General features: G+C 43.1%; 1 protein-coding gene across 1 annotated transcript in view; it reads right to left on the bottom strand.

The window, feature by feature from the left end:
- Positions 1 to 19,184, bottom strand: part of ift172 (intraflagellar transport 172) — a 211,697-nt gene that overhangs the window by 74,040 nt on the left and 118,473 nt on the right. The window contains exons 30-35 of the mRNA XM_072499027.1: positions 9,339 to 9,481; positions 6,160 to 6,253; positions 3,736 to 3,800; positions 3,469 to 3,649; positions 2,026 to 2,135; positions 728 to 857 (exon numbers count right to left, since the gene is read on the bottom strand). Coding sequence (XP_072355128.1) covers positions 728 to 857; positions 2,026 to 2,135; positions 3,469 to 3,649; positions 3,736 to 3,800; positions 6,160 to 6,253; positions 9,339 to 9,481 — 723 coding nt within the window. The remainder of the gene's footprint in view (positions 1 to 727; positions 858 to 2,025; positions 2,136 to 3,468; positions 3,650 to 3,735; positions 3,801 to 6,159; positions 6,254 to 9,338; positions 9,482 to 19,184) is intronic.

Here is a 19,184-nt window from a genome sequence, read left to right as displayed (position 1 = left end):
GTAGGACAGATGTGTGCGGTGTGCATGAGGGACCGCAAACCATGTCCACATGTTTTGGGCATGTCTGAAGCTTAGGGGATTCTGGCAGAGATTTGCCAATGTCATGTCCACAGTATTAAAGGCAAGGGTGGCACCGAGTCCAGAGGTGGCGATTTTTGGAGTGTCGGAAGATCCGCGAGTCCAGGGGGCGAGAGCGGCTGATGTTTTGGCCTTTGCCTCCTTGGTAGTCCGAAGACGGATCTTATTGGCGTGGAGGGACTTGGAGCCCCCAAAATCAGGGGTATGGGTTAGCGACATGGCTGGGTTTCTCAGGCTTGAGAAAATCAACTTCGCCCTAAGAGGATCAACGTTAGGGTTCACCCGGAGGTGGCAGCCGTTTATCGACTTCTCTGGGGAAAATTAAACTGTTAGCAGATACAATAAGGTTGGGGGTTAGGGAATGAGGGGGTATGGTGAGATAGTTTAGTTTAGGCGAGATCAGCAAGGTGGAGGAGGAAGGACTGGGGCACTGTGTGTAAGCCATGTTGGCTGGGTATGATTGTTGGCTGGAAAGATGTTATTTACTGAGTTATGTTTACATTTGTAATTGTTGTTCTAAAATCATAAATACCTAAATAAAATGTTCTTTAAAAAAAAGAAAATGTTGATAGGCAACAACTATTGGGTCTGCTTCAATCACGAGTTTTTACTCTTGATGCGAATGCAACATTTGAAGCACATATCTCACCTTCATCCAACACTTCTCCATCAGAGCCATATTATTTGTCTCTTTGACTTTAAGGTAACATTCCACGGCCCTGACATATTCTCCTGATTGCTCCCATTCTCTGGCCTGTTCAACTATTCCTTCTACTCCTCTGTGAGGCACAATTATGAAATCAAGAAAAGTTAAATCAACAAAATAGAAAATATGTTAATGCCCAAATAAACAATCTGGTACTTTGCAAAGCATGATACAAGTTGTTTATGCTTGTTAATCACATAATACAGTTGTGAATGAGTGCAGAAAACCAATACACACACACACACAGAACACAGAACATTACAGCGCAGGACAGGCCCTTCGGCCCTCGATGTTGCGCCTACATTTATAATTTTGCAAAATATATTAATTATATTAACCCAGTTTCTGCTCACCATAAAAGATTGTCAGTAAGTCTCATGATTAAGCAACATAATGTACAAAAGTATGTATAAATGAAGAATAATCACTGCATGGGTGATATATCATTTTATGAAATATACATGTTGAAGTCTACAAGGGTGCAATCTGGACCACAGAATTCAACATGGAACTTGCTAAAGATGCAAACTCTAGAAGTAGCTATTTTTATACTTTTTCTAAATTTCATAACACCTTATTTATGTTGGATATCCTGTAGGCAAGTCAGAAGGCCACCTGATGAATAATTTCCAGGTTGAACCAAACTAGTCGCCTGCACATATATGAGCGGATCACTGGCAAGGGACTTCTTTGACTGTTTGGTAACATTCTGCAACTTGGCACATTCACGTTGAATATAGCTACTGAATTATCAAAGATTTTTGCAGTTAGAGGACACCTATGAAATTTTATGAATTTTCATAATTTCACTAGCTTTACCATTTAACCATTAATAAAATGCCTTTAAGGTAGAAATGGAAAATTCAAGTGGAAGGTCAAACAAGGGGAGGCAGAGAAAAATAGCAGTGGTGGGGTCTCCCATGACTATTCTCACTTGCATCTTGGTTCAGAGTCACAATAGCAAAGGCCTTCAAACAAGTCACTAACAATTCACTCAGCAGTAGATGGTTGTAAAACCTGAAGGAAACATTACAGCATTAATTTTTCCCTCAGGGCATTTATAACCAACACTTCAATAGCAAAAATACATAATCCAACTTGATAGATTCTTCATCCTTAGATTCAAATATATCCTGTTATCCTGTTTATTTTATTATTTTTGTTTTACAGCAATGTAGTTAGTAACAATTTTTATAATTACAAATATAAACATTTGAACTTTATACAGATAATTTGCTCACTTGGTTCCTTTCTTAATTGCTTCCTGTTCATATTCTTCCTGGAGTTGTTCCAGTTTGTTAGGGATATATTCTTTGCAAATTCTAATTGCATCACTCCACATCCCGACTTCCTATAACAAACAAATTAACTAAAAATGGTTTACACACATTGAAAACACTATTTTCAGTTTTTATTTATTTTTGGTCTCAGTCGTGTTCAGCTGGATACACCCTTGTTTCTGATCAGAAGGTTGTGGGCTCAAGCCCTATTGAGCACAAAAGTCTAGGGTGACACTTCAGTGCAGTACTGAAGCAGTATTGCATAGCTGGAGGTGCCATCTTTCTGATGAGATATTAAACTGAGGTCCTGTCTGTCCTCTCGAGTGGATGTTAAAGATCCCACCCACTATTCTGAAGAAGAGCAGGGTGAATATTCATTTCTCAATGAAGCCCCCAAAGGACAAAAACAGATTATCTGGTCATTACTGTTTTCCTGTCTGTGGAAACTTGTGGTTCAAAAATTGGCTGTCACGCTTCCATTATTACAACAGTGACTGCACTTCAAAAATACTTCACTGGCTGCAAAGCACTTTGGAGCATTCTGTAATCAGAAAAATGCTATTTATATGCAAATCTTTACTCTTATTTGTTAAATAAGATATGTCCTGCAAACCCACGACCGTGACCATCTGGAAGGACAAGAGCAGCAGATACCTGGAAACTCCACCACCTGGAGGCTCCCCTCCAAATCACTCACCACCGACTTGGAAATATATCACCGTTCTTTTACTATCTCTGGGGCAAAATCCAGCACTCTGTCCCTAAAAGCACTGTGGGTGTACCTACACCATAGGGGCTGCAGCGGATCAAGAAGGCAGCTCACCACCACCTTCTGAAGAGCAACTAGGGATGGGCAATAAATGCTGGCCTAACCAGCGGCGCCCACAGCCCATAAAAATGAATTTACATTTTTTTTAAAATGAATTTAGAGTACCCAATTATTTTTTTTCCCAATTAAGGGGCAATTTAGTGTGGTCAATCCACCTACCCTGCACATCTTTGGGTTGTTGGGGAGACCACGCAGACACGGGGAGAATGTGCAAACTCCACACGAACAGTGACCCAGGGCCGAGATCAAACCTGGGACCTCAGCGCATTGAGGCAGCAGTGCTAAGCACTGCGCCACCGTGCCGCCTTAACATTTTTTTAAATGAATAAAAATAAATCCATGTGCCAATTCTTTGATTTCACACACCGGAAAGACACATTGCTTATATTCTTCAAGTTCAAGTTGCTATCTTAAATTCTCACGGTCTTCAGTTAGACAAAGACTATTTACATATGAAACAAATCAGCATTTACCAATGTGACTTCCAACGTTACCTCTATCATAAGCTATTTGAACTCCCAGCGACATTTCAGTACAGTTTCCATTGACAAAACAATGACAACAAATATTCTCACCTTATAATATTTGACAGCCAATTCTGGTCTTTGAGCCCTCAGTAGGAAAGCCTCAGCCTTTTGATATTCTTTCTGGTCAAAGGCAAAGCGTGCCTGGCCAACCAAGACATCAGCTACACTGTCCGAGTCATGAGCCTCCGCCACCCTTTGGGCTGCATCCCAATCCTGGTTATGTACATACCTTTTGAAAGTAAACTGGATATTAAACTACACAAAAATATAAATATCAGTTTACATAATCAGTTATCCAACAAAAGAAAAACTCACATGAGGACTGCCTCCTTTGACTTTCCCGCTTTAACGAATTCAACTTCTGCCTCTTGAAATTTACCCTACATGAAATATAAAAAACTTAGAACTGATAAATTGGCAGAAATTAATATTCATTATGTTCCTGCACTTATTATTTGATTTGTTCAAATTAAATGTTTCCATTCCATCAGTACTTCCTGCATTATTTAATTTCTTCAAGTTAAATGTTTCCAATCATTTGTACCAGATTTGCAACTATTTTTGAAATGGTTGATTGATAAGTGAGGCTCTGCAGACAAGAAAAGGAAAATGTCACACCTCTTTGTTTCCTTCCTATTAAACTTGTCTCATATGATTTCAATTTATTTCCATAACAATATTTTCTGATGCTATATAATCGAAGTTTAAGAAAAGCACCAATGAACTGCAAGTTAATAGTACCATAATTCTGGTACTTAGGTGCGGATTTACTTCTGAAATAAAAATGAAGGGATGTTTGTTTCTCTCACCAATAGCTAATAAGTTTTAAAGGCATTAGAATAAAGAATAATACAGTGCAGGAACAGGCCCTTCGGTCTCCAAGCCTGTGTCGACATTAATTATAGATAATCATAGACAATCCATGTCCAATGAATAAAAGAGTTGAACTCCAGAGGAGAGGTGAAAGTGACTGCCCTTGACATCAAGGCAGCTTTTGATCAAGTATGGCATCAAGGAGTCCGAGCAAAACTGGAGTCAATGGGAATCAGGGGGAAACTCTCTACTGGTTGGAGTCATACCTAGCACAAAGGAAAATGGTTGTGGTGTTGGAGGCCAGTCATCTCTGTCCCGGGACATCACTGCAGGAGTTCCTCAGGGTAGTGTCCTAGGTCCAACCATCTTCAGCCGCTTCATCAATGACCTTCCTTCCAACATCAAGTCAGATGCGGGAATGTTCGCTGAAAACTGCACAATGTACAGCACCATTTGCAACCCCTCAAACACTGTTGCAGTCCATGTGCAAATGCAGCAAGACCTGGGCAATATGCAGGCTTGGGCTGACAAGTGGCAAGTAACATTCACACCACACAAGTGCCAGGTAATGACTATCTCCAATAAGAGAGAACCAAGCAATCGCCTCTTGACATTCAATGGCATTACCATCACTGAATCTCCAACCATCAACTTCCTGGGGGTTATCATTGCCCACAAACTGAACTGGACTAGCCATATAAATACTGTGGCTACAAGAGCAGGTCAGAGGCTAGGAATCCTGCGGCGAGTAACTCATCACCTAACTCCCCAAAGCATGTCCACCACCCGCAAGGCACAAGTAAGGAGTGTGATGGAATACTCTCCACTTGCCTGGATGAGCGCTGCTCTAACAACACTCAAGAAGTTCAACACTATCCAGGACAAAGCATGATGGGCACCACTTCCACAAGCATTCACTCCCTCCACCACCGACGCACAGTAGCAGCAGTTTGTACCATCTAAAAGTTGCACTGCAGAACACACCAAGGCTCCTTAGGCAGCACCTTCCAAACACACGATCACTAACATTTAGAAGAACGTGAGCAGCATATACATGGGAACACTACCACTTGGAGCTTCCCCTCCAGGTCACCCACCATCTTGCCTTGGAAATATATCACTGCTCTTTCACTGTCGCTGGTTCAAAATCCTGGAATTCCCTCCCGAATAGCACAGTCGGTGCAGTCCATGTGGTTTAAGAAGGCAGCGCACCACCATCTTCTCCAAGGGTAATTAGGGATGGGCAACAGGTGCCGGCTTACCCAGCAAAGCCCACATCCCATAAAAATGAATTTACAAACAATTGCTAGTATGTATCAGAGAACATGAAGAAGTCAGTAATTAGCTTAATATTAAATAATTTTGGATTAAAATTTCTCTGTTGTATTTTAGTTGACAGAAATGATAAAACTTTATTTTAGCCATCCGAATTAGAGCATTAGATCAAACTCTTTAGACCTTGTCACCACATTGGCAAATATCATAGATTATCATAGAATTTACAGTGCAGAAGGAGGCCATTCGGCCCATCGAGTCTGCACCGGCTCTTGGAAAGAGCACCCTACCCAAGGTCAACACCGCCACCCTATCCCCATAACCCAGTAATCCCACCCAACACTAAGGGCAATTTTGGACACTAAGGACAATTTATCATGGCCAATCCACCTAACCTGCACATCTTTGGACTGTGGGAGGAAACCGGAGCACCCGGAGGAAACCCACGCACACACGGGGAGGATGTGCAGACTCCGCGCAGACAGTGACCCAAGCCGGAATCGAACCTGAGACCCTGGAGCTGTGAAGCAATTGTGCTATCCACAAGGCTACCGTGCTGCCCTAATATACAAACACAATCAAAAATGGGACCCAGCTGCGCCAGTAGCCCTGAAATTAATTGAACATCCAGAAAGAATAGTAACCATTTACCTCATCTTCCAGATACATGGCGTGCTTGAGATGTATATCTGGGATTTTATTTTTCATCGACAACCGTGACAGTTCAAAAGCAAAGTCGAAAGAGCTGAAACAGAATTTTGCCATTATTTCATTTATATTTGTATGGTTTCTTGATTTTTGATAAAAACATTAATTGCTATAAATGGGCTACATTTTGCAATCACAGAAATTTACAGCACAGAAAGTTATTATGTTCATCATGTCTATGTCTGCGCTGGGCCTTTGAAAGAGCTATCAACTTAATCCCACTTCCCATTTTTTCCCCATAGTTTGTGAGCTTTTTTCAAATATTTGTCGACTTTCCTTGTAAAAGTGATTATGAATTCTGATTTCACCACCATTTCTGGTTGAGCACTTCCACCCCTAATAACCTATTGGACCTCTCCCTTTGGTGATATTAAATGATGATATTGATGATGTATGGTCACCATCTACAAGAAGATATAGATTAACTGGTTAGAAGGGCAGAGAAGTGGCAAATGGAATTTAACCATGGAAAGTGAGAGGTAATGCCTTTTGGAAGAATTAACAAGGCAAGGGAATATACAATGAATGGTCAGACCCCTAGGAAGTACAGAGGATCAAAGGAAACTTGCTGCAGGTTCACAGATCTCTGAAGACAGCAGGACATGTAGACATGTGATTAAGTAGTCCTATGGGACTATTGTCTTTATTACCCAAGACATTGAATATATGAACAGGAAGATTACGCTGGAGTGATATAAAATGCTGCTTAGGCCCCAGCTGGAGTACTGTGCAAAGTTCTGGTCACCACAGTATAGAAAGGCAGTGATTACACTGGAGAAGGTGCAGAGGAGATTCACCAGGTCGCTGCCTGAGCTGGAACGTTTCAGCTATCACGAGAGACTGGATAGACTGGGGTTGTTTTCCCTGGAGCAGAGAAAGCTGAGGGGGACCTGATTGAGGTGTATAAAATTATGAAGGACATCGATGGCAGGGTATGAAGGTACTCTTCGCCTTAACAGAGGGGTCAATAACCAGGGGGTACAAATTTAAGGGAAAGCACAGGAGGTTTAGAGGAAATATGAGGATAAACATTTTCACCCAGAAGGTGGTTGGAATCTGGAACCCACTGCCTGCAACAGTGGTAGAGGCTGGAACCCTCAACTTTTAAGCGGTATTTAGATGAGCACTTGAAATGCCATTGCATTAAAGGCAAGTGCTCGAAAATGGGATTAGAATGGTTAGGAGCTTGATGGTTGGCGCGACGTGAAAGGCCATTTTCATGCTGTAAAATACTATGACTCTATCTACAATCCACCTCATCAAAACCTCATAATACTGAACAGCTTTAATAGACCTCTTGAGCTTCTTTGACCTAATAAAAATAATCTTATTTTGCTAGTTTCTCCTGATAACTGAAGCCTCTTATTCCTGGCATTGGAGTGAATTTCTTTCGCACCCTTTCCATCACTCTAACATTTCACTGAAAGTACCCAAAACTGGACACAATATTCTAACTGCAGTCCAACCAATAATTTGGATAATCCACTTTGCTTTAGTGCTCAGTGCCTCCATTTATAAAACATAGAATTCCATCTTATATTTTTTCATAAAAGCACATTCATGAACTCATCATCCCATTTCTAAGTTTACATATTTGGGCTCTAACTCACTCGGCTCCACTATTTAGTTTTAAAGTTTGCCATTTTGTGTACATTTCTTCATTTATTTCCCCTCTCAGAATGCAATCCCTAACATTCTGCACAATAAATTTCACCTGACATCTATTATGTTCTCTCAGCATTGCATTCTCTGTACCCACCCGAGTGGGCCACTTCCCGACTTAAAATGGAGAACCGCAAAGGCTGAAGGGAAATTCAGCCAACACAGGCAAAGACTAGCAAATACAGAAATCATGTGTATTGAAACCAGCAGCCACCTGCATAGTAATGAGCGATTCCAGGGCATAGGGGCTGTTTAGCACAGGGCTAAATCATTGGCTTTGAAAGCAGACCAAGGCAATTCAGCAGCACGGTTCAATTCCCAGAACAGCCTCCCCGAACAGGCGCCGGAATGTGGCAACTAGGGGCTTTTCACAGTAACTTCATTTGAAGTCTACTTGTGACAATAAGCGATTTTCATTTCATTCATTCATTTCATTTTCACAATGGCAACAGTTAAGGTGAATAAAGCCAAGCCAGACTCCTCGGCACCAGCAGGAGCCAAAACAAAGGAAAGCCAACGGACATTTAGGGACCGCCCAACGATCAGGGAACAACTCCAGTATTGGAGAAATCGATCTCCAGGTACGGGGTCCGCCCCAAAGGGCGGGAAGCCCCTGGGGACTATAAAGTAAAGCCCCCAAGTTCAAATCGTTCTTCTTTGGCAGGGTCACTCAGCAACCTGAATCAACCCGTGAGAGTGACCTGTCTTGCTGCCGCCAACCAAGTAAGTCTCAAGTCAACGCTCGCTACGAGATAGGCGCTCCAGCTACCAGACAATACCAGCTTTTGAATCCTGCAGACTCAGGACCTGAACGAAAGGCCATTTGTTCCCCTGACCTGGTGGGCCAGTGCGAAGCTAAGTATAGGCCTTTTAGTGATAGGAATAGCCGAGAAAGTAGAGTTTATGCACGAGTAGTGATTTACTGTACAATAAATGTGCTTTGATTTGAATCTTACTAATTGGTGTGTTGAGTTATTGATCATTACTTGAACTTGAACCTCATGGCGGTATCATAAAGATACCTGGCGACTCGAGAGCAAAGGTTAAACAAACAGAGCAAATTACAATTTAAGAGCCAACCAAAAGTTAGCAACATCTCCCACTCCCAAACAAACACCAGTTTGAAGACTAAATGAATTGCCTCCTGAGTGCAAGTCGGGGGGGTGATGCACAGAGCCTGATCAGAAAGAGTTGCAAGATTCACAGTTCTTGAGCAGTTTGGGAAGAGCCTTGGGACCCAAGTCTCACTGGTCCTTTTTTAAAAGGAAGATCAGGTGCCCAATGGGTTTACCAATTGTCAAGAGCACTTTGCTCCAATGAGTCAGGACTTTTCTCTGATAAAGTTGGGAGTGCCCATCACAGTTAAGTATGTTACCTATTATATCAGCCAGTGCATGACACAGATGGAAAAGAGGGAAATTAAAAGGAAATTATTTTAATTTGTCATTGGTGTATCTTACCAGTTATCAGCTGCATAATCAATTGCTGTTTCTAGAAGACCAAACTTATTAAGCAACTTAACCGCAGACTCTCCTCCCAGACTTTTAGCCCATAAGTAGGCCACCTGTTTATGGGCATTTGCACCCCCATGGGCTTTAGAAACCTGTGAGAAATAAAATAGTTTTTTTTTTTAATTCAAGCCTTTCAAATTATAACTACATAAAATGTAATAAAAATAAGAGATTTTACAATTTTAGCAGCATTTGCTTTGATTAATGTAATCAACAATTAGCAATTTTGTGTACACAATAACATTTGACCTACTGCTGTATGCCCACTACTAATCCACATGAGTTTTTTTAACAATCTGTTTTTGTTAAATATCCAGTGTAACATATAATGCATCTATTTTACAACTGGCTTCGCAATCTAGCCACTTGTTCAATCAGCTTTTAATCAATACATTTGATTAGACCATACCTGCTCAGGGGCTGGTTTAGTACAGGGCTAAAGAGCTGGCTATTAAAGCAGACCAAAGCAGGCCAGCAGCACGGTTCAATTCCCGTACCAGCCTCCCCGAACAGGCGCCGGAATGTGGCGACTAGGGGCTTTTCACAGGAACTTAACTTGAAGCCTACTTGTGACAATAAGTGATTTTCATTTCATTTCATTTCAAAATGAAATGCCTTTGGGGATCCTTAAATCTTGAATCAAGATTACAAGTTGCAAATATGAATTGTTATTTTCTCATATAGAAACATTGAGGCACCCGAGGTGGAAACTTTTCAGTTTAATGCATAATCAGAAAATCTTGCATCCGAGCCAATGATCTTCTGTCTGTTAATTTCAATGAGGAAAGGCATGGGTGAGCATGTGCCATTTCCTGATGTATGCTTCCAGTTAGTGTCAAAACAAAACATCACCTCTATGTTCCTTTAAAAATATCCTACCGAGTCTAGTTACCTTCTTCCACTCTAGGTGGTATTCTCAAGGAGGTAAAGTGAAGGGGCAAAGTGACAGCAGGATGATCCAGGACAGTAAGGATCACCGATGAAAATATTTCACATTACTTTTTATGATTTAATCTATGTAAGAAAAACACAATGGTTTATGTAATTATATTTATTGGTTAGAACCACCAGATACCAGGAAGCTAAGAGAGGTAGAACCAGTGAGGAAGATTGGAGATAGGGATAGGAGCAGCGTGGCAAAAAGGCCCCATTAATTTTACAACATTGGCCGGTGCTGAATGTGCAGGAGTGCATGGGTGTGGGAGCATCAGGTGACATCATGTCAGGAAGCCGACTTCCACAGTTAAATGGCATGTTAGGTAGTATACAATCAATCACATCAGAAGAGGCAGGCCATCAATTTCAATATGTTAATCATTTGATGACAGCAACTTCTAAATGCAAGAAGCATTCTTAACAAACAATAGAACCGAAACAAAAGGTGATGATTTGGTGGGAACTACTGAAATGTGGTTTCAGGGAGACCAGATCTGAGAACTGATTATCCAAGGGAACGCAGCATTTCGGAAAGATAGGCTAAAAGGAAAAGGAGGTGGCATGTCCCTGCTGGTGAGGAAAGGGATCAGTGCTGTAATGAGAAATGACATAAGCACTGAAGATCAAGATGTCGAATAATTCGGGGTAGAAATAAGAAATAGCAGCGGGAAGAAATCTTTGGTAGGAATAATCTATAGGTCTCCAAACAGTAGTTCTACAGTGGGGCACAGTATATACCAGGAAATACTGGGGGCTTGCAAGAAAGGTACGGCAATAATAATGGGTGTTTTAATATGCACATAGACTGGAGGAATCAAATTGGCAAGGTTAGCCTGGAGGCAGTGTCCATTGAATGCATTAGAGATTGTTTCCTGGAACAGTATGTTGGGGAAGGCTACTCTGGATTTGGTATTGTGCAATGAGGAGGGATTAAATAATGACCTCATAGTTAAGGATCCACGAGGGAGTAGTGACCATAGTATGGTAGAATTCAAAATTGAGTTTGGGGGTGAGAAAGTGGAATCCCACACCAGTGTTCTGGAATTAAACAAAGGAAATTACATGGGTATGAGGACAGTTTTGGCTCATGAAGACTGGGCATGAAGGCTAAAAGGTAGGACAGCTGATGTGCAGTGGCAGTTGCTTGCTTCACAATTGTCAGACAGGAGGATAAACCATTCCCTGTCATTTCAGTAGCTGCTTCTCCCTCCCCTTTGCTTACTCTCCTTGCAACTGTTTGTGTTTATGAAATAGACCTTTTCTCCTTCAGCAGTCTCTCATTTCCTGTGAATGTGACTTGTCCCCCTCCTGTACAGAACCAGTATCATCGGGCCTTTCTTATGTGTTCTGAGAAAATTATTACATCATTTACAGTAATTCGCTTACTGAAAACACCACTGACTGATGTGATGAAATATCGAATACTAAACAGACCAAGGCTTTGAGCTTTTGTTGTGTGGAGTTACCATTGCAGAACATAAGTAAGAACTCGAAAAAACCTTGGGTCACACGAGGACAGTGCATTGGCTATCACCCCAATTGTTATAATGGGGAAAATCGGATTGGATTGTCACGTGTACCAAGGAACAGTGAAAAGTATTTTTCTGTGAGCAGCTCAACAGATCATTAAGTACATGAAAAGACAAGAAAATAAAAAGAAAATACATAATAGGGCAACACAAGGTCCACAATGTAACTACATAAACACCGGCATTGGGAGAAGCATACAGGGGTGTAGTGTTAATCAGGTCAGTCCATAAGAGGGTCATTTAGGAGTCTGGTAACAGCGGGGAAGAAGCAGTTTTTGAGTCTGTTTGTGCTGTTCTCAGACTTCTGTATCTCCTGCCTGATGGAAGAAGTTGGAAGAGTGAGTAAACTGGGTGGGAGGGGTCTTTGATCATGCTGCCCGCTTTCCCCAGGCAGCGGGAGGTGTAGATGGAGTCAATGGATGGTTTGTGTGATGGACTGGGCGGTGTTCACGACTCTCTGAAGTTTCTTGCGGTCCTGGGCCGAGCAGTTGCCATACCAGGCTGTGATGCAGCCAGATAGGATGCTTTCTATGGTGCATCTGTACAAGTTGGTCAGAGTTAATGTGGACATGCCAAATTTCCTTAGTTTCCTGAGCAAGTATAGGCGCTGTTGTGCTTTCTTGGTGGTAGCGTCGACGTTGGTGGACCAGGACAGATTTTTGGAGATGTGTACCCCTAGGAATTTGAAACTGCTAACCATCTTCACCTCGGCCCCATTGATGCTGACAGGGGTGTGTACAGTACTTTGCTTCCTGAAGTCAATGACCAGCTCTTTAGTTTTGCAGACATTGAGGGATAGATTTTGTTGCTGCACCACTCCATGAGGTTCTCCATCTCCCTCCAGTATTCTGACTCGTCGTTATTCGAGATCCGGCCCACTATGGCTGTATCATCAGCAAACTTGTAGATGGAGTTTGAACCAAATTTTGCCACGCAGTCGTGTGTACAGGGCTTGTAGTAGGGGGCTACGTACGCAACCTTGCGGGGCCCCAGTATTGAGGACTATTGTGGAGGAGGTGTTGTTGCTTATTCTTACTATTTGTGGTCTGTTGGTCAGAAAGTCAAGAATCCAGTTGCAGAGTGAGGAGCCAAGTCCTAGGTTTTGGAGCTTTAATATGAGCTTGGCTGGGATTATGGTGTTGAAGGTGGAGCTGTAGTCAATGAATAGGAGTCTGATGTAGGAGTCCTTGTTGTTGAGATACTCTAGGGATGAATGTACGGCCAGGGAGATTGTGTCTGCTGTGAACCGGTTGCGGCGGTATGCACATTTCAGTGGATCAAGGTGTTCTGGGAGTACAGAGATGACGTGCTTCATTACGACTGACGTCAGGGCCACCGGACGGTAGTCATTGAGACACGTTGCCTGGTTCTTCTTTGGCACCGGTATGATGGTGGTCTTCTTGAAGCAGGTGGGGACCTTGGTGCAGAGTAGGGACAGGTTAAAGATGTCCACAAACACATCTGCCAGCTGGTCCGCGCAGGCTCTGAGTGCACGATCAGGGATCCTGTCCGGACCCGGGTTCACTTTCAGGAAGGCCGATCTGACTTCGGAAGCTGTGATGGTGGGTATGGGTGTGTTATGGGCTGCTGGGGCACTTGACAGCGGACCGTTTGTTTCCTGCTCGAACCGAGCATAGAATGCATTGAGTTCATTGGGGAGGGGTGCGCTGCTGCTGGAGATACTGCTCAGCTTCGCTTTGTAGCCCGTTATGTTGTTTAGGTCTTGCCACAACCGCCGAGAGTCTGGAAAACTAGTCTGTGACTCTAGCTTGGTCTGATATTCTCTCTTGGCATCTCGGATGGCTTTGCGGAGGTTGTACCTGGATTTCTTGTATAGGTCAGGTTGCCTGACTTGAAAGCCTCAGATCTGTTCTTCAGTAGGGAGTCAATCTCGCAATTGAGCCATGGTTTCCGGTTGGGGAACATACGTATTGCTTTCTTTGGCACGCAGTCGTCCACACATTTGCTGATGAAGTCTGTGATGGTGTGGCATACTCATGTAAGTTGGTCACTGAATCCTTAAATATGGACCAGTCCACTGTCTCTAAGCAGTCACGTAAGAGCTCTTCTGTTTCCTCGGACCAGCACTGCACAACCTTCTTAGCTGGATTCTCCCGCTTGAGATTCTGCTTGTATGCCGGGAGAAGGAGCACCGCCTTATGGTCTGATTTTCCAAACTGCGGTCGGGGGATGGAACGGTAGCTGCCCTTGACTTTTGAGTAGCAGTGGTCAAGGGTGTTGTCGCCCCTGGTGGGACAGGAGATGTGCTGGTGGAATTTTGGCAGTACACTCATGAGATTGGCCTTGTCGAAGTCCCCGGCCACGATGAACAAGGCCTCCAGGTGTTCTGTTTCATAGTTGTTTATCATTGTGTACTGCTCTTCCAGCGCTTTCTTCACTTCTGTCTGGGATGTAGACCGCTGTGATAATGGCTGAAGTGAATTCACGTGGAAGATAGTATTGGCGGCACTTCACGGTCAGGTATTCCAGGTCCGGAGAGCAGTAGTTCGCCAGGGTCACTAAATCCGAGCACCAGGAGTTGATGAGGAGGCAAACCCCTCCACCCTTCGCTTTTCCTGATGACGTGGTGCGGTCCACCCGATGAATTGAGAAACTTTCAGGTTGTATGGCACAGTCCGGTGAGGCGGGGTGAGCCACATCTCTGTGAAACAGAGCACACAGCAGTCTCTTACTTCCCTCTGAGAAGCAAGTCTAGCGTTAAGTTCATCCAGCTTGTTTTCGATCGCTTCTATGTTTGCCAGGAGTAGCTTCAGTCTCACCTCTGTATCATTCTGTATGTTAATGTTCCTTAGGGTTCCTTAGGTAAATCTGCCATTTACAGTATAATTCATACCTAGATTTGAATTTCCAAAATGCACCACCTCCCATTTGTCCGTGTTAAACTCCATCTGCCATTTCTGTGCCCAAGTCTCCAATCCATTTTTATCCTGTTGTATCCTCTGACAATCCTCGGCACGATTAGCAACTCTGCCAATCTCCGTGTCATCTGCAAACTTGCTAATCAGAACAGCAAGTTGCAATGAGGAAATGAGAACCTTACAAATGGATAAAGATAGATTAGGAGAGTGGGCCAAAATGTGGCAGATGGAGTTTAACGTGGGGTCTTGCATTTTGGTTGAAAAAATGGAAAGGCAACTTATAATCTAAATGGGGAGAGACTTCGGGGTGCTCCGATGCAGAGGGATCGGGGTGTCCTCGTGCATGAGTCACAGAAAACTATCATACAGGTGCAGCAGGTAACGAGGAAAGCAAATGACATGTTGACATTATAGCAAAAAGAACAGAATATAAAGGTAAGGAAGTGGTGTTGCAACTATACAAGGCATTGGGGAGACCGCACCTGGAGTATTATGCAGTTTTGGTCCCCTTATTTGACAGATTTTTAATTGGTAATGGGTTGAAGGGTTATGGAGAATGGGCAGGACTGTGGAGTTGAGGCCAGGATAGGATCAGCCATGATCACATTGATGGTGTTTAGGCTTGGGAGGTTAAATTACCTACTCCTGCTTCCAGTTCAAGTGTTCTGAGGAGAAGATACTCTGTCTGATTTCACCATCCAGATCTTGGTCTGTAGCATTGTAGGTAACAGATGAGGAACATTTCAGCTATGATCAAATGGCGGAGCAGACTCGATGGGCCGAATGGCCTAATTCTGCTCCTATATCTTATGAACATGGCTTCTGCAATTGAACTGTGCATCCAAAGGTTTACTGGTCTTCCTGGGACTCACAAGTAAAAGCAAGGCAAAAGCACAGCGGCAATTGAGAGGGTTGGGATGGAAATAGTCCAGTAAGTAACTGAAGCCTCAGCTGCTTTCTTGCCTGCTTGTTTGAAAGGCTTTGCTTACAGAACTTACGCTGAGAATTTAATTTGGTAACTTTTGTTACAAAGCACCTTTGACAACTTTAGGTCTCTAAGTCTGACCTCCAGTTTGGAACTCGTCTATCACATCAGCCTGGATGCTGCTTATGTTGTGTTATTTTGGACTTCAGAAGAGAAACAAATGATCACGGGGAACAGGAGCTGCACCAGCAGAACTTAAGAAGTAGGAGTAAGCCATACAATTCCTCAAGCCTACTCAATCATTCAACAAGGTCATGGTGGATCCTTGATCATAGTTCCATTTTTCCACCCAATATTTCATATCTTGATTACTTTAGAGGCTAATTCATCTCACTCAAATATACTCCCACAACTCAGCATCTGGGGCTCTCTGGGACAAAGAATTCCAAGGATTCACAACCCTCTAATTGAAGAAATGCTTGCTTGTCTCAATCCAAAATAGGCACCTCCCTAATGCAGAGACTCTGCAGTGAGGGGAAACAGCCTCTCAGTAACTATCCTATGAAGCCCTTTCAAAATCTTATGCATTTTAATGAGATCACTTCTAATTCTTTGAAGAGAGTGTCGGCCCATTCGATACAATCTCTGCTCATAGGACAAATCTCTCATCCCAGTAATTTAGGAATCAATCCACTGAACTTGTACTGTACCTTCTCTAAGACAAGTACATACAAACAAGAAGGAGTTAAGCCATTCAGCCTCTCGAGCCTGCTCTGCCATTTAATAAGATCATGGCTGATTTGACAGTCTCCTCAAATCTGCATTCCGCCTGCCCCCGATAATTTATCACCACCTTGCTTCTCAAGAATCTATCCACCTTACGGCGCTGAGGACCCGGGTTCGAATCCCTGCCCTGGGTCACTGTCCATGTGGAATTTGCACATTCTCCTCGTGTCTGTGTGAGTTTCACCCCCAGAACCCAAAGATGTGCAGGTTAGGTGGATTGGCCACGCTAAATTGCCCCTTAATTGGAAAAAAAATAATTGGGTACTCTAAATTCTATCCACCTTTACCTTAAAAATATTCAAAGACTCGGTTTCCACCGCCTTTACGTGGAGAGTTCCAAAGACACTCAACAATCTGACTGAAAAAACTTACACCTCATCTCTGTCTAAAATGGGTGATCCCTTAGTTTTAAACAGTGACCCCTAGTTCTAGGTTCTCCCACAAGAGGAATCATCCTCTCAACATCCACCTGTCAACACCCCCCCCAGGATATTATATGCTCAATCAAATCATCTCTTACTCTTCTAAACTCCAGCAGATACAAGCCTAGCCTGGCCAACCTTTCCGTACAAGACAACCGACCCATTTCAGGTAATAGTCTGGTAATAATAATCTTTATTAGGGACAAGTAGGCTTACATTAACACTGCAATGAAGTTACTGTGAAAATCCCCTAGTCGCCAAACTCCGGCACCTGTTCTGGTACACAGAGAGAATTCATAATGTCCAATTCACCTGACAGTACGTCTTTCGGGACTTGTGGGAGGAAACCGGGCACCCAGAGGAAATTCACGCAAACACGGGGAGAACATGCAGACTCCGCACAGACAGTGACCCAATCAAAGAATCGAACCTGGGTCATTGCCGCTGTGAAGCAACAATGCTAACCACAGTGCTACCGTGCCATCCAGAGAAACCAAGTAAATCTTCTCTGAACTGCTTCCACCACACTTACACCCTTCCATAAATAAGGTGGTCAATACAACTGAGGCATAACCTCTCAACTATTGTTTTTAATTCCCATCGTAAATGATAACATTCTATTGGCTTTCTTAATTACTTTTTATTCCTGCATACTAGTCTTTTGTGATCCATGCACTAGACACCCAGGTCCCTCTGTACCTCAGAACTCTGCATTCTCTTAATATTTAGACAAATGCTTCTTTTTTATTCTTCCTGCAGCACAGTAGCATTGTGGATAGCACAATTGCTTCACAGCTCCAGGGTCCCAGGTTCGATTCCCAGCTTGGGTCACTGTCTGTGCGGAGTCTGCACATCCTCCCCGTGTGTGCGTGGGTTTCCTCCGGGTGCTCCGGTTTCCTCCCACAGTCCAAAGATGTGCAGGTTAGGTGGATTGGCCGTGCTAAATTGCCCATAGTGTCCAAAATTGCCCTTAGTGTTGGGTGGGGTTACTGGGTTATGGGGATAGGGTGGAGGTGTGGACCTTGGGTAGGGTGCTCTTTCCAAGAGCCGGTGCAGACTCGATGGGCCGAATGGCCTCCTTCTGCACTGTAAATTCTATGAACTATAAAATAGAAAATTTCACATTTTCTCACATCTGCTAGATCTTTACCCACTCACTTAAGCTATCTATGTTCCTTTGTAGCTTCTTTATGTCCTCTTCGCAACACACTTTCCTACCTATCTTTGCGTCATTGTGACACACAAAAGGTTGCTGCATAAGATAAAGATGTATGGCATTAAGGGGAAAGTAGTAGCATGGATAGAGGATTGGTTAATTAATAGAAAGCAAAGAGTGGGGATTAATGGGTGTTTCTCTGGTTGGCAATCAGTAGCTAGTGGTGTTCCTCAGGGATCACTGTTGGGCCCACAATTTTTCACAATTTACATAGATGATTTGGAGTTGGGGACCAAGGGCAATGTGTCCAAGTTTGCAGATGACACTAAGATGCAAAAAAGCAAAAAGTGCAGAGGATACCGGAAGTCTGCAGAGGGATTTGGATAGGCTAAGTGAATGGGCTAGGGTCTGGCAGATGGAATACAATGTTGACAAATGTGAGGTTAGCCATTTTGGTAGGAATAACAGCAAAAGGGATTATTATTTAAATGATAAAATATTAAAACAAGCTGCTGTGCAGAGAGACCTGGGTGTGCTAGTGCATGAGTCGCAAAAAGTTGGTTTACAGGTGATTAAGGCGGCGAATGGAATTTTGTCCTTCATTGCTAGAGGGATGGAGTTTAAGACTAGGGAGGTTATGCTGCAATTGTATAAGGTGTTAGTGAGACCACATCTGGAGTACTGTGTTCAGTTTTCGTCTCCTTACTTGAGAAAGGACATACTGGCACTGGAGGGTGTGCAGAGGAGATTCACTAGGTTAATCCCAGAGCTCAATGGGTTGGATTACGTGGAGAGGTTGAGTAGATTGGGACTGTACTCGTTGGAATTTAGAAGGATGAGGGGGGATCTTATAGATACATAGAAAATTATGAAGGGAATAGATAAGATAGATTTGGGCAGGTTGTTTCCACTGGCGGGTGAAAGCAGAACTAGGGGTCATAGCCTCAAAATAAGGGGAAGTAGATTTAGGACTGAGGTTAGGAGGAAAGTCTTCACCCAAAGGGTTGCGAATCTATGGAATTCCTTGCCCAGTGAAGCAGTAGAGGCTCCTTCATTAAATGTTTTTAAGATAAAGATAGATAGTTTTTTGAAGAATAAAGGGATTAAGGGTATGGTGTTCGGGCCGGAAAGTGGAGCTAAGTCCACAAAAGATCAGCCATGA

This window comes from Scyliorhinus torazame, chromosome 4, assembly GCF_047496885.1.
Source record: "Scyliorhinus torazame isolate Kashiwa2021f chromosome 4, sScyTor2.1, whole genome shotgun sequence".
In the NCBI taxonomy this organism is placed as follows: Eukaryota; Metazoa; Chordata; class Chondrichthyes; order Carcharhiniformes; family Scyliorhinidae; genus Scyliorhinus; species Scyliorhinus torazame.
This window is presented reverse-complemented; position numbering and strand designations above follow the sequence as displayed.